Consider the following 16,750-nt stretch of genomic DNA (forward strand, 5'->3'; position numbering starts at 1 on the left):
ACTATGAAAACCCCAGTAATTTAAAATTAGGAACACTTTTGTTATGACAACTCTTGATTATCACTAGAACGTGAGGAGAACTAGTTTTCTATTCAAGGTTTGAACTCTCCATAAGCAAGTTGATTAGACTTACTTGAATGTCCAAACATGCAACTCTATATCAAGAATTGCAAATGTATGATGATGAGGCTTAGTCATCAAACATAGAGAATTTCTTTCTAGAAATCAAATCGAGCATACTATTTTTTTTTATAAGAAACAAATTTTGTTGATGTATGAAATTTACAAAAGATGGGTGAAAAGCCCGGGCCATTGGAATTACAAAATCGAGCATACCATTCAAAATCCCTAAACCTATTTTGTTTAGGCAGTTAGCTAAAGGACATTTCCACCCATAACTCAAAAAATACATACTAAAATATTAATCCTAATTAAGTCATATCAAAGGCTTAAAGTATAAACACTTGAGGACGTTTGAGGCAAGGAGTTGATTATTGTAATCCTAGGCTATTATAGTTGGGTTATAATAGTTTGTGTTTGGGATGTAGATTATTTTAATTTGAGTTATAATAGTATGTGTTTGAGGTGTAAACTATTTTAGTTTGAGAAGGAAATAATAAACACGGTAACAAAGAATAAAAAAATAATGAATAATGTAAAATAGTAAAAACGGTAGCAAATGAGAGTTTTGAAATAGTGTTGATTGTAGCTAATTGGGGAACACAAAATAGTATATACTGTAGCAAGAGATGGTTATCTTATTATAGTCTAAGGATAGTCCTTTCCCCAAACACCCCCTTAGGGGTATTTGGCCAACCAACTTCATAAGTTAGTGTTAATTAACTCAACTTTAATAGTGTTTATTATTGAAGTTTGAACATTTATCGAGGAATTCCATCTTACAACTCTACACCACAAACACGAACTTTCTAATTTCAACATATTAACTTCAAACTTTAGAACTCAACTCATCGCCCTAAATACCCCTTTAAAATAAATTATGCTTGCAAAACAATTTCAATAGTGAAATTTTCTAGCAACACATTTAGCACAAAGTATAGAGGTTCTTATTAGTTTTCGTTCCTTGAAACTCTTCTATTGCATTCATCTTTGTTTATATGTGGGAATTGAAAGTTAAATATAGCTTCTTAGTTCTTGAACGCCTGATTGGTCTTGGAGGTAAAGCGAGGACATCTTGATTAGATCATGAACCCTCCATAGATCAAAAGTGGCCCCAAATGTAATCTGCGTTAGCTCCTTCTTGTATGTGTGGGGACACCCCCATGAACCTGCCAAATCAACGATGCTGTTGAGACTCTATTACTACACATGTCCAACTTTGTAAAGTTAATCTCTTTGAAAATGAGATCAATAAAAATATTTAAAAGAATGTAAACAGACAATATACGAGCATCTTCAAAATTTTTTATGCTTAGCCAATCATATGATTGTTTCACTTTTACATTCATACACTAAGGTTTGTTTTATTTTACTTCCCCATTAAAAATACCTTCAAAAGTAATTAACAAGGAGCATGTTCTTAGGGAGACTCTCACTAGGTGACAAAGTCAGAGAACAGGTGAAGAAAGCAGGTGGGGAGTTTCAAATTTTGAAGGAAAGCAGGTGAAGATGAGCACAAAGTAAGAAAACAACACCAGGGTCCTGTCTGTTTTTGGGCTTTTGAGGTGGGAGTTTTGTTTGGAAGCTGTTGGAATTATACTCTCAAGGTATTTATCTGAATTAACAACAATTAATTATTATAATCATTCATTTATTGACATATAGCTTGTCAGTCTCCTAATTTGCTTTGGAGCTTTCTCCAACTACTTGAACTATAATATTGATCAACCCCAGCTCATCAACTTGGCAAGTTGTAAGTTTTCTAACCAATTTCCTCTCTCCCTCATCAACCTTTTTTTTTTCTTTGAAATTTCCCCATATTTCTACTTCTAAATTACATTCTTCTATAGATAATAAATGAAGCCACTAGAGACATTTGAAATTAGTGAACAGCAAAATCCATGTTGAAAAAAAAAACCTCAAGATGTGGTAAATTTTGACGCAATTACATTAATTTAATTCAGATTTAAATTTATATTAGATTTAGATTAAATTAATTAAATTCCATCCTTCACTATTTTGATATGTTTGAATTGGGTTTCTAAGTGCTTAAAAACATTTTTGTTCAAAATATATATTTTTAAGTACTTAGAAAATAAATCCAAGCAAGTCTTCCATTATCAATATCCATCTTGATTAATTGATTATTAATAAATGATAAATTATCTGAAGAGAAACATAGGTTCATTGTGTTCTTACACTATCCAACAAAAATAGCTGAAGGTTTTAAGGTAACTTCTTCAAGGTGTCAATCTGCAAGTACTTAGGTTGTCCTACCAGTCTAGGTTTTTTGCTTGTCCAAATTAGCAAGTACAGAGAGAAGGGACCCATATGCCAAAAGTTATTGGTGCCTGGATGAATTATTTTGCCAATTTATATTTTCTTCTGGTCATCCCTCTAAATCAAATACAAATTAATTTCATCACAAAGGTGATCAGCTCTTTAGCCAGCAACAATAATCAATTTACCTAGGTCTAGGTTCATTAGTAACTTTGATCTCTTCAATGTCATTACAACAAATTTTGGACTTTGTCTAGTATCTTAGTACTTCTTAGGTAAATATAAAAATATAGAACTGCATTTAAGGTTTTTAAATCTATTTGGAATGCTTAGAAACTTCTTTTTATATATATATATATATATATGTATGTATGTATGTATGTATGTATTTTTAAAAACTCTTTTTAAACACTTGAAAAATCCAGTAGACATAACTAAATAGAGGGTCTCTAACTAACAATATTCCTTTCCATTATATTTTGTTAATAAAGAATGTAGAGATTATTTGGAAGCCAAGTTTTGTCTTCTAAAAAAACCATAGTCTATTTTTCTAAAAATAAGAACCTGTTCTTGAATATAAAAAGGAAAATATTGTCCTACTAAGGGCTTGGCCACCACTAAGCTTTTTATGGAAAGAAAATGCTTCTCTTCCCTCCTTTTCTCTCTACCCATCAAAACTTTAGTGGTGAGCAACAAAAAAGTTTCCTACTCTTCAATACACATATTTTTTTATAAACTTATTTTTGTAAGAGAGTTTATAAAAACTAGTTCTGGAAATAAAATAATAATAATAATAATAGTAAAAACAAGACTGTACTTTGTTATTTTCATATGCTTTTTCTTTATTGTTTCTTAAATCAACTGTTCATACGCAACCCATTAGTAATTTTTATAGGTACAATAATATTCCTGAATTGATATGTTTAGTAAAAGAAAAATTAAAATGATACACTATAAAAAATGATCAAAATCATTTTAATCATGGAGCCAAATGCACATGATCTGATCCCAAACCAAGGGAAGGAACCTCCCAATAAGACAATAAATAAATCATTTAATTTTTGGTTGGAAGCATTCTATAAATTCCTTTGCAGCCTATAATATGCAGTGGATGCTATTTTGCTGACACCTAGCTGCCAACCAAACCTTTTCTTCCATTAATGGCTGCTACCCAGAGCTCCAATCCTTCATCTCAGCCTCCAAATCCTTTAAATTCCAATCCTAATAATCAAGAGATCAACCATGGCAGAAGAAGGTTTCTTGGAGTGAGACAACGCCCTTCTGGAAGATGGGTTGCGGAGATCAAAGTTTCCTCACAGAAGCTTAGGCTATGGCTTGGCACTTTCAACAGAGCTGAAGATGCTGCCATGGCTTATGACAGAGCTGCAAGGCTTCTAAGAGGAAGATCCGCAAAGACAAACTTCCCATATGATGATCACGATCATGGCTTCTTCAATTCTTCCACCATTAATGAAGAACAAAGTCGATCCTTGTTTGGACATAGTCCTAAGCTCTGCCGTTTGCTTCAACATGCCATCATGAAGAACAGAAGCCGTTTGAGATCAACAGCTGATTATCAGCAGCAGATAACGAGAAATAATGGGTTGATTGATTCGGTTGTTGAAGATACTATTTTCTGTTCTTCAACGAATTTGGTTGAAAATAAGAATGATAATAATAAAGGATGTGGGTGTGGATTCTCTTTTGGGGGTTCTAAAGTTTATACTTCTGTGTTTGTAGCTCCTTCTTTTAGCTCTGATGTTGAGAAGTGAGGTAGAAGAAGGGAGATGATGATGAATCCTTGTAAGCTTTGATTTAGTGTAGTTTTTTAGTTGGGAATCTGTTGTTCTTCTTCCATGTAGTTTCGTCCATGTAAAATTACAGTTCTCTCTTTCATGTTGCTACCACTGTGTTAATGGAGAAGCTGAAAAATAAAGAATGAACTTCCTCTATGTTATGAGTGTATATGACATGATTATGAAATTATTGGATAACACATGTTCATTCCAAAACAGATTGACACAGGAGTATCACATATATCTTATTAAGATTGTCAAGTACCATAATTTTTTCAATATGAGATGTTCAACCGTTAGAGGTGTTTGTCAAGCAAACCTAAGCATAGCACTGTGGATATATAACATTTATTAAGCAAATACGACTTCAAGAATGGATGATTTGATCTTTATTCTCACATAAATTGAAGTCTGAATAAGAAAAAAAAGTCTATTTTATTTCATTTTTTTTTTTAAAACAACATGTCGAGTTAGAGTTAGGAGATATGGAAATCTAACTTCTTGATCAAAGATAAATGGTTAAACAGTCCAATTATATTATGGTGGAAAGAAAACATTTTAATAGATTATTAAGACTCATTACTCTTATTATTATTATTATCATTATTGTTGTTGTTATTAGTGTATGATTATAGTATAATTATAAAGTGTTTCTTTTTACTCATTAAAAATGTATTTTAAAAATATATATATTGAAAAATAGATGAACGCAAATTAAGCCAAATATATAAAATGCTCCCGATAAAAGCTAGTAACAACAACCACAAATAAGTAAAGGACACAAGAAAATTGTAACCCTGTTCAATATAACCACACCTACGTTTGGGAGACTTTTAGCCTAGATGAAAAGAGTTTCACCAGTGATGATAAGCGTTTACAATTAACAAGTAATTGATAGTAACACTATCAAGAATAGAATTACACAGAGCTAACTACTAGTGAGAAAGTTAAGCTCCCATAAGTGCAATGTTTCGTATAAACGAGTCTACAGATTCAGGCTCCTAAATCTGATGTCATCATGCATATAAACTTTACCACTCTTTTCACCGTCTAGTTGAATCACCACTTAACTTTACCATTCTTTACGTAAACTAAATGAATTCAAATAATGTTTCTCACACAAGATAGCAACTCAGATAAAATGGTGTCTTCACAATGGAAACATTCCACAACACCTTCAATCAGAATTTTCTTCTTCCAAATCACAAAAAGCGGCTTACCCTAACCACAACAAGCGAGGGAAATATATCTTTCTACAAAAGGAAAAGATCCCACAAAACATAACGAAAGAAAGCAACGGTAAAAAAAAGAAAGCGAGCCCAGTCAAATCTTGCAATAAATAAGGAAAATATATTCAACCACCAAATCAGTACATGAAAACAAAGACAAAATGGACAACAAGAGAGATAAAAGAAAATAATATATATATATATATATTAGTAAATATATTTATTCTGAAAATAAATTATACTCAATTCCTGAGAAAGTATTTAATTACTTTTCTTTTCAAATATATTTATTCTAGAGTGTACTTGAAGATTTTTATTATATATACTAGTCACTATGAATGCTTTTCGACTTTTGATCATTATTTTTTACTCCATAGTACATAGCATACTCTCTATTAAAGAATTAAAGGGTAAAAGCAAAAAAGTGAAAAACAATTTTCTTTTAGTAACATAACAATAACAAGGAATAAGAGACAAGATAGTGTCAACTCAACTATATATAAGAGAGATTACATTATAGATAAGAGATTATATCACCTATGTTTTCTTTTTTTCTTTTTGGTTTGTGCTACTCTATTAAAAATATTAATGGTCCCTCAATAATTTTTTTATACCATAATATAAAACATGTGTAATTTATGAAGTTAATTTAATGACTTAGCATATCCTATTTTAATGTGATGCAAGAAGGGAACATTTTTAATATTCATATTTTTGTTTATAAATCATACTAATTAAAACAGGTAAAAGACAAACTAATTTATGAAAGGCTAAAATTTTAATGTGTCCAAGCATACATTTGCTTATATCATCTTTCCTAAATATTTAAATATAAGAAGTTTAATTAAAGTCATTAAACCAAACGTAAATTATTAAAAAAAAAAACAATGCAAAATAATTTTATTGATACATACAAGATTAAGTGTCATGGAATTTTAATTAACAACTAAATAAATCACGTCTACGTGGGCTATGCTTTCGAAATAAAATAAATCTATATTTTCGTACTTTATATATATATATATATATGTGACTTTTGAAGGAATATTTTTTTTTTTATATTTTTAAATTTTAATAGTACTGTTCAATTCAGATATACTAATATATCTAAACCTCATACACAGTTATTAATACTTTCACCAAGTGAATCATACTCAAGAATTTATTAATTTATTGATTTGAAGAGTACACTAATTATTATACACGATCGACTATAACTTTTATCATATATATATATATATATATAATCCACTCAAAAATATATAAAAAACTTTTTAAATGGGAATTCAAAATCAATAAATCAAAAGATTAAGACCCATTTCATAACCAATTGAATTTTGATTTTTAATTTTGAAAATTAAGGTTATAAACACTACTTTCATATACTGATTTTTTTTTCTTTTGTTATCTACATTTTAGAAGTATTTTAAAAACTCAAGCAAAGTTATGAAAACTTTTAAAAATTTGACTTTTTCATTTGAAATTTAACTAACAATTCAAGTGTTTAGTTAGAAATGATGATAATCGTGATAAAGAAGTTGTAAGAAAACAAATACAAATTTCAAAACAAAAAACAAAAAATGAAATGGCTATCCAAGAGGACCTAAATTACAAGTTTAATATATGTACTCAAAGTTGTATTTATTTGGTCCTTAAATTTTCAAAAGTATCTATGTCTTTGAACTTTCAATTTTTTGTGTCCAATAGATCCTTAAACTTTAAGGGAGTGTTTGGTTCACCAACATGAGTTGAATATACCAACTCTATATTTGGCCCACCAACTTTAAATGTTGATGGAGTTGAGTTGGTATATTTTACCAACTCACCCCAACTCTCCCTTCTTCCAATGTTTTCAATGGCTCTACCCACCAGCCATTGTTAGCACTATCGTTGCCACACTCTGAGAACAACTCCGAGCTCCAACAACCACTTCCGATGACAACTCCAATGACTAACTTCAATAACCAATTCAAGGGTTCGACAACCACCTCCGATGACGACCTTCGCGCGATTGACTTCGAGGACCAATTTTGGGTTTTGGCAACTACCTAGGACAACAAACTCTGATAACCAAGCCCAACAACCACCTTCGTAGGCTTCGACAACCACCTCCGATTACAAACTCCAACGAAAATCACCTTCGATGATCAACTTCGATGACCACCTTTGAGCGAGCAATTCCGACAACCACCTCTAATGCAATTCCGGCGATCAATTTCGGGATCCACCAACCATCTCTGTTAACAACTTCAGTGACCCAACTCCGACGACCACCTTCGCGCAGCCAATTAAGACGACCAATTTTGGGTTTCGATAACCACCTTCGACACACAAACTCTAATGACCAACTCTGATAACCACCTTCGTAGGCTTCGACAACCATCTCCGACTACAAACTCCGATGAAAATCACCTTTGATGATCAACTTCGATGAATATCTTCGAGTGAGCAACTACGACATCCAAAAACACCATCTTCATGCAACCAACTTCAAGCTTCGACAACCACCTTCGACTACAAACTCCAGTGAAAATCCTCTTGGATGATCACCTTCAACAATTACCTTTGCGCGACCGACTCCGACGACTAACTTTGGACTCTAAAAACCACCTCGAACGACAAACTTTGGCAACCAACTCTAATACCACCTTCACGCGACCATTTCATGCTTTGATAACCACCTTCAACTACAAACTCTAGCAAAAATCAACTTCGACAACTACTTTCGTCTATTGTAAGATCGATATATTAAAATATGTTGTAGGATTGTTGATTATATAAAGAATATTATTTTGTCTACATTAAATGTAATACTTATACGTAGATATTTGTAAAAAAATATTTTTATTTAATTGAATTCACATATCAAATGAGTGTTTGTAATATTTGGAAAACTATCTATGCACTTGAAGTATGTAATACATGACAAAAAAGAACCATAAAATTGATATCTTTTTCCTTGAACATTTTATGGAAAGAAATAGTGAAAATGGAGATTTGTTCTTTGATGATTCTCCAAATTTGAAAGAATTGAAAGTGAAATTGTTGAAGAAATGTGATAGCACTCTATTGGTTGCTAGGATGATAGAGGAGATTTAATTTTTTTTTTTTTAAAAAAATATAATGATAGGATAAAAAACAGAGCAAAAAGAAGAAGAAGAAGAAAAATAAGAAGATGATCGTGAAACTCATGGACAAAAATTAGGAATAAAATTTTTTTATTTCTTTTTTGTTTCCTATTTTATTAAACTATATTCTTGCCAGAAATGTAATGGGTTAATTATTGTTCATTACCCAAAAAGAAAGAAAGAAAAACTTTAAAAATTAAAAGAAAAAAATTGCAATCCATAATTTATTCAACATAAAGATAGGTTAAATTATTGAATAACATAGTTTCAAAACAAAAATAGTCATCATAAAAGCAAATTCTTTAGAGTTCAAAAAACTGCACCAGATACCTCATACATATGAACTCAACTTTACACCCCAAACACACAGATCTCATACCAAATAACTCTGCACCCCATACACAGACATATGAATTTCATAAATATATGAACTTCATACATCATATCTCAATATAGTGTCTCAAACAGCTCCTAAAAGGTACTTAGTTATGGGCTGGCAAGAGAAATAATGAATTTTAAGGTTTCATTTGGAAAAATAGCAAAAAAAATTTCAAATCATAAGAATAGAAAAACGATATTTAAAATCAGAAAATACTAATTAGCAAATATCCAAACTACCCCTACACACTAAAATCGATAAAATCAAATATCACAAACTAAAACAAATACAAAAAAGCGCAAATACATGTACTATTATGCAAATACACTATACTATTGCATTACATTAAATCGAATGTCATCAAACACCCTCTTCTCAATAACAGCTAAAATTTCCATTAAACTCCAAAACAGTCCTTAATTTAATTGAAGCTAACCATATCACATAAAACTAAAACTTCAACAAAAACTCACAAAATAACCCTGATACTCACCTAATACTGTTGGCCAAGTACTCTTACAACCACACAATGCCAGTAGTGATGGTATATGGTAAATAGTAGCAAAAAAAGATATCAAGAAAAAAAAGAGAGTGGAAGAGAGAGGAAGATCCATGACACTAGCTTATCTATGCTACCCTCCGTCATGGAGGTAGTCTCGACATAAACGGCAGCGTAAGGCAGTTAAAGGGTTTGGCGAAATGACTCATGGTAGACTACAGTTGAGCAAAATGGCATAGACGGCAATGTTTCTCTTCACGCAAAAGAGGAAGCTCGAGAAAAAAGAGAAGGAGGCGACTTTGTGAGGTTGTAGAAACTTAGGTTTCTTTATTTTTCTTTAATTTCCTCTTTTAAATATTTTTTTAACTTACAAAATCTTAATTAAATATAAGTTTTTAAATATCTATCTATCTATATATATATATATATTAGTCCAATTACATTAGCATTAAATTATCATTAAGTCTTTGTCTTGATAACATTCTAATTATCCTTTGTGGTAATAATCAAGTTCGCTGGTTAATTCTATTGAATAACGCTTTGGTAAGCCTTGTGTTCCCGGCAGTAGAATCGTAAGACCATTGGTAAGCTTGGTGTTCCAGTGTTGTAGAATTTTCAGCATCTTGATTATTTGTCATAATAGATAATTCGAATTCTAATAAGGTTTTAAGCCTTAAAATTTTTAATGTCTAAAATAATTGGAAAAATGCTCTCTAAAGCCCATATTACAAAAAAAAACTCAAATTTAATTGAAGATTATTCAAATGATTCTCAACCCTCCATAGCGAATAGTCAAGAGCTTCAAATACCAAAAATAGAGAAAAACCTCCATAATTGGAATATACCAAAAGTAGATATTAAAACAATCATTCAAATAGGAAATTTTGATTTTCTTCAAGATTATAGAATCAAAACCACAAACAATTAGTCCCAATCAATAAACTCTCGGAAACTCTTTGTTTATTTTCAAGACAATCAATTATTCAACACCAAGAAAAATATAAATTTCTTCATATAGGATTAGTTCAAATTGCCATAAAACCACTTTATAGAATAGGATTAGATACTCCAATTCTATTACTGTTATGTGATAAAAGACATAGAAACTTTTCAAACTCAATACTTTCTATAGTCGAATCAAATTTAGAACGAGGACCAGTCTATTTCAATTGTTATCCAAATTTTTTAGTTTCATTAGGTGATCCAAATATACTTAGATCTTTAATGCTTGATATTAAAATTCAAAACATGGATTGGGAACCACAAACTGAATCTATTGTAGGAATATTTCGGATACATTATAAACTAATGCATATAAATTTATCCCCCAAACCTCTTAAGACTTCTCCCAAAGACCAAACCCTCCTAATGGAAGCCAATATGGAATACTCAAATACTTTTACTCCAAAAATGTTATCTTGGAATCAAATTACTCATAATCCTAGATGGAATTTAGAAGATGCCTTTAAACCTTCAATTAAAGATCCAAAATTAATCTGTATCATTGAAAATGAAGATGGAAGTGTAGAAATACAGTTTCAATCTTCAAGATATGAACCTGCTAGATTTTCTACTACATATGAACCTCCTAGATTTTCTACTATGCTTCAACCAAATACTTCTATAAATCTTCAAGGAGTACGGTTTGATAATACAATACCACAACCTTTTTATACAAAAGATAAGACAACTCATTCTGATATGCAAAACATTAACTAGTTAGATGTTATTTCCAAACCCTTTACAATTAACAAAATAGAATTAGATAAAGAGTTTTTGGTCGAACAAAAATAAACTCTTAAGGAATAAATTTTTTGAATCTTTTACCAAAAATGAACAAAATGAGATTCGTGATGAATACTACGAAAAAATGGAAAAACTTAAATTAAATATATATTTCTTCCGGATGAAATATAGAACATATTATCAAAACCTTACATCTCCTTCATATCAAACTATTAATACTAATATCTCTCCCCTCACATGGGAAACTACAAATCCTAAAAGATGTATAACTTCTCCACATCTTCCCTTAGAAGAAATTAAATTTCAAAATAATAATGATCAAGAAATAATAGCTTCATCTTTCAAGATGATAAATGTACCTGAAATTGGAACAAAAGTACCGACATTAAAAGATATTAAAAATATACAATTACAGAATAATTATTCTAATAAAATTTTACATACAATATCCAACCAAGTAAAAAGAATAGAATCCAAACTTGAATCTCAACATCACCCTATAAAATCACAACCTCAACTAATGGATAAAACAAAACCATTGTTTAAACCTTTTGAAATATAGATAAAAATTTAAAATTAATTAATTTTTCAAGAAACAAATCTAATAATATTTTAGACAAAATTATCCTTCAATTACAAAACATGAATTTAAATTCCCCAAAAGAATTTAATACGTCAACATAAAAAATTAATACTATAAATGAAACTTCTGGTCAAAATCATTCTGACATACAAGATAATCCTGATGACTTACAAAATAACCTGAAAGAACAATTTCATAACCTCACTTTTCAAAAGATAAAAAATTCTAGGTATCCAAAATTTAGAAACTATTATTTCAGACCATCTCTCCCTGACATGCAATGAGAGACATCAATTACCCCAGGTTCAATATACAGGAAATGACATCTATGAATGAAATGTAAATGGCATGACTGAACATCAAATTCTAAATTTAATGCATGAAATGACCTTAGCAGTCACTGCTTACAAAATACACCAAAATACAGACCACCAAATTGCTTAAATGCTAATTTTCGATTTCACTAGCAATTTAAAAGGATGGTGGGATAATTGTGTATCTTCAAATGACAAAACAAGAATACTAACCACCATTAAAGTTGAACCAAGTAGTTCAGGAATAAGTCAAACACAAGATGCCGTTATAAATTTAATTTACACTATTACCAAAAACTTTATAGGAGAGCCCGTTCAATTCCAAGAGCGAAGTTCTGAAATTCTTTCCAACTTTACCTGTCCAAAACTTCAAGATTTCAGATGGTATAAAGACGTTTTCTTGAGCAAAGTCTACACCCGCACAGATTATAATAATCAATTTTGGAAAGAGAGATTCCTCCCAGGATTGCCAAAATTATTTGTTAAAAAAGTACGCCAAACAATAAGACAAACTTATCATGGTACAATTCCTTTTGATAATCTAACCTACGGTGAATTAATTAACTTTATCAACAATGAAGGTTTAGCTTTATGCATAGACCTTAAATTGAGAGCAAAAAAGAAAAATGAATTTCATAAGCAAAAACAGGAACCTGGATCTTTTTGTGCTCAATATGGTTACGAGAAAATACAAGCTCCCGAAAACAAACCAAGCAATTTAAAAAGAAATTTTAGAGAAAACCTTATAGAACGCAAGGATATTTTCAAAATAACTAAAACAAACAGACTTATGAACCAAAAAGAAGATTTAAAAATTACAAAACTACTAAAAGAAAAAAAATTTCTTGTTATAAATGTAGACAAAAGGGACACATAGCTTCAAATTGTCCTATGAAAGAAAAAATTAATAGTTTAGAAATAGATGAAGATTTAAAAATTCAATTATTAAATTTGTTAACACATTCAGACTCCTTCTCATCAGATGCAATGAAGAATCCTACTAAGAACAAATTTTTGAAATTCAAGAGAATACTGATAATTCTACTTCTGAAATATCAATATCCTCTAGTGATAATCAAATCGAGATATGTGCATGCATGCAAGCAAACTATAAATGTTATTTCAAGAGACCAAGAGATTCTTTTGAAGTCATTCGCCAAATTGAAGACCCCGAAATTAAAAGAGAATATTTTGAAAAACTTAAAGATCTTATTATAGAAGAACCTCAACAACAAAATTTCCAACATTACAATCTTAAAGAGATAAGTTCTCGCTTCGAACAAAAAACAAAACCAGTAACTATTCCCGACCTTCAAAGAGAAATAAATACAATAAAGGAATAAATTTCTAATATTAAAAAAGAAAATTCTCAAATAAAATTCGAACTCTTATCACTTCGAACTCAACAAATAATTGATCAACCTTCAACTTCTGAAAATTCTGAAAACATAGAAATTGATAACGAAGCCGATAAAATTCCACATGAATCGTTTATCTATCTTATTAATAAAGTTCAAATACAAAAATGGTACTCTATTATTGATCTTGTCATAAATAAGGAATACCATTTAACCTCTAAGGTTTTAATTGACTCAGGAGCCGATCAAAATTGTATACGAGAAGGCTTAATATCTACCAAATACTTTGAAAAAACCTCTGAAAATTACATGGTACTAAGGATCAGTGACTAAAAATTCGTTACAAACTTTCAAATGCACATATATGCAATCAAGGATATTGTTTCAAAAATACCTTCATATTAGTTAAAGACTTAGATGAATAAATAATATTAGGAATCTCATTCCTATTTCAACTTTATCCATTCAAATTAATAAATTCTATTCAAAATTCCTCGATATTTAAAACTATTAATTCCATTAGAAGAAAGACCCAACAAATACAATTTCTAAAAGAAAGAATAGGTCATAAAAGAATCGAAAAATAATTACATGACCCCTATATTCAAAATCAAATTAACCACTTTAAAAAATTAATTGAAAAAGATATATGTGCTACAATTCCTAATGTTTTTTGAGAAAGAAAGCAACGCATCGTTAGCCTACCATATATTAAAAATTTTCATGAATAAAAAATTCCTACAAAAGCAAGACTTGTACAAATGAATACTGAATTATTAAAACATTGCCATAAAGAAATTCAAGAACTTCTAAAAAAGGGACTCATACGACCTAGCAAATCACCTTGGAGTTGTGTTGTTTTTTATGTAAATAATCAAGTAGAAATTGAACGAGGAGTACTCGTCTGGTCATCAATTACAAACCCTTAAATTCTGTTCTAGAATGGATACGTTACCCCATATCAAACAAAAAAGATCTAATTAACCGAATGCAAAATGCTTTAATCTTCTCAAAATTTGATATGAAATCTGGATTTTGGCAAATAAGAAAGATAAATATAAAACGGCATTCAATTTTCCATTTGGACAATATGAATGGAATGTAATGCTATTTGGACTAAAAGATGCCCCTTTTGAATTTCAAAATATTATGAATGTCATTTTTAACCCATATCAAGAATTCACAATTGTCTATATTAATGATGTTTTAATCTTTTCACAATTCATAGAACAACACTTTAAACATTTAAAAATATTTCACAAAATAATTTAAAAAAATGGTTTAGTTGTTTCTTTACCCAAAATAAAATTATTTCAACAAAACATAAGGTTCTTAGGATACCATATTTTCCAAGGAAAAATAAAACTAATTCAAAGATCAATAGAATTTGCTAACAAATTTACAAATGAAATCACCAATAAAAATCAATTACAAAGATTCTTAGGTTGTTTAAACGATATATTAGACTTTATTCCAAATTTAAGACATGTGAACCTCTATACCAAAGACTCAAAAAAAATCTCACTCCATGGAATCATCTAAAACCATCAAAGGTCTAGTCAAAAGTCTTCCATGTTTATCCATTATCAATCCACATGCATCACTCATTGTAGAAACAGATTCATCAAATATAGGATATGGAGACATTCTCATCCATCAATGGTAATGAGCAACTAGTTAGATATCATTCGGGTATCTGACTAGGATCTCAAAAAAATTATTCAACCATAAAAAAAGAGATTTTATCAATCGTGTTATGTACCAACAAATTTCAAAGTGATTTAATCAACAAAAGTTTTTTAATACGCGTGGATTGCAGAGTAGCTATAGATGTTTTACAAAATGATGTTAAAAACCTAGACAAATTTTTGTCAAATGGCAAGCAATACTTTCTTGTTTTGATTTCAAAATTGAAACTATAAAAAGAAGTGCAAACTCCCTTCCTGATTACCTCACTCGAGAATTTCTTCATGGCGTGACTAAAGAAGAGAGTGAAAGAGAGAAAGAAAAGAACGAATGAGTTCCACTTGCAAGAAAGAAGAAAAGCATGATTGTGATCAAGAACAACAACAACGATCAACACCTCCAAAAATCAAAGCATCGTACTCTCAAGCGTATCAATTTATCAAAGGAGAATCATCACCGGTAATGGAGGATCGAAAAGGAAAAACTTCTCAAGCATTGCCGTTATCAAATAAATTTCAAATTTTAGGATCTTCCATCCCTTCAAGACCTTCTGCCTTAACAATCAACTCTTCCCCTATCAAAATTGAGGAGTGTTAGAATGCCTTGAATTTGTTTATTGACGCTTCGAACAACCAAGTACGGGGGTCTCACTTTGATGTAATTTTGAACAACCAAGTAGTGCGATATATAAACTCTCTAACCCTAGAGGCATCGTTTTGATGTAATTTTTGAAAACATTCTCCCTAATAATATTGTTCTCTCTCTGCCCGTGGACATAGCTAACACACCGTTAGTGAACCACGTATATCTATTTGTCGATCTTCTCTATCTCTACGTTCCTTTTTGTGTTCTTTAATTGTCGATTTCGTAACAAGGAATCATCCACCCCCTCCAACCACTTACATCCAAGCCATTACAAACTCATACTCTCGAAATTCAGAAATTGTACCTTCAAATAAAACTTTAATTATCGATGATCTTCATCTACTTCTTACCATAATAAAACCCAGACCTCATACATTACAACTCTTGAACCAGAATTCATAGGTAAATCTATGCTTGAAACAATTCAAAAAAAACATTTCCGTCAAATTTCCATTATATTCCAAACCATCCTAAAAAAAACTTGTTTATTCTATGAATTTATTCTTATTGATATCGACTCAATTGAAATCACCCATAACAAGAATAAAGATGACCCCAATAGAATTTCCTTTTCAAAAGTTAGAATTCTTGTTATAACTCCAACAAAATGGAATCAAAGTATTTATACCGAAAAAAGATTTTTTCATCAATTTTCTCCACAAACTTATTCATACATCGATTATCAAAATGCTTGATACAATATGTTTTGGTTAAACAATTTTAATCATTCTTGGTTCATAATGTTTGACAAAACTTGTATTCAAAATTTTCCATTATAGTTTAATGATTGGTGGGATATATTTGACCTTAATGAGGCTATCCTACCATACCCAATTCTTGAAAGTTTTAAATACTTTTCAAATAATATTTTCTCAAATTCTTTTGACTTAACTTTACTTTTTTCAAATTACTTTCATCTAACATGGATCTTTTGCTGGAATTATTCTGTTAAATTCAACACAGTTGTTGCTTCAAAAAATGTGGTGG

The 16,750-nt window shown here is 30.3% G+C and overlaps 1 protein-coding gene across 1 annotated transcript; it reads left to right on the plus strand.

The window, feature by feature from the left end:
• The first annotated feature begins 2,791 nt into the window (after positions 1-2,791).
• Positions 2,792-4,352, plus strand: LOC150037575 (uncharacterized). The gene has a single exon (XM_090310689.1). The coding sequence runs from the start codon at positions 3,561-3,563 to the stop codon at positions 4,170-4,172; it is 612 nt and encodes a 203-aa protein (XP_090166815.1). The 5' UTR covers positions 2,792-3,560; the 3' UTR covers positions 4,173-4,352.
• Positions 4,353-16,750: the final 12,398 nt, after the last annotated feature.

This window comes from Benincasa hispida, chromosome 2 (assembly GCF_027475165.1).
Source record: "Benincasa hispida cultivar pf3 chromosome 2, pf3_genome.v1.1, whole genome shotgun sequence".
Classification (NCBI taxonomy): Eukaryota; Viridiplantae; Streptophyta; class Magnoliopsida; order Cucurbitales; family Cucurbitaceae; genus Benincasa; species Benincasa hispida.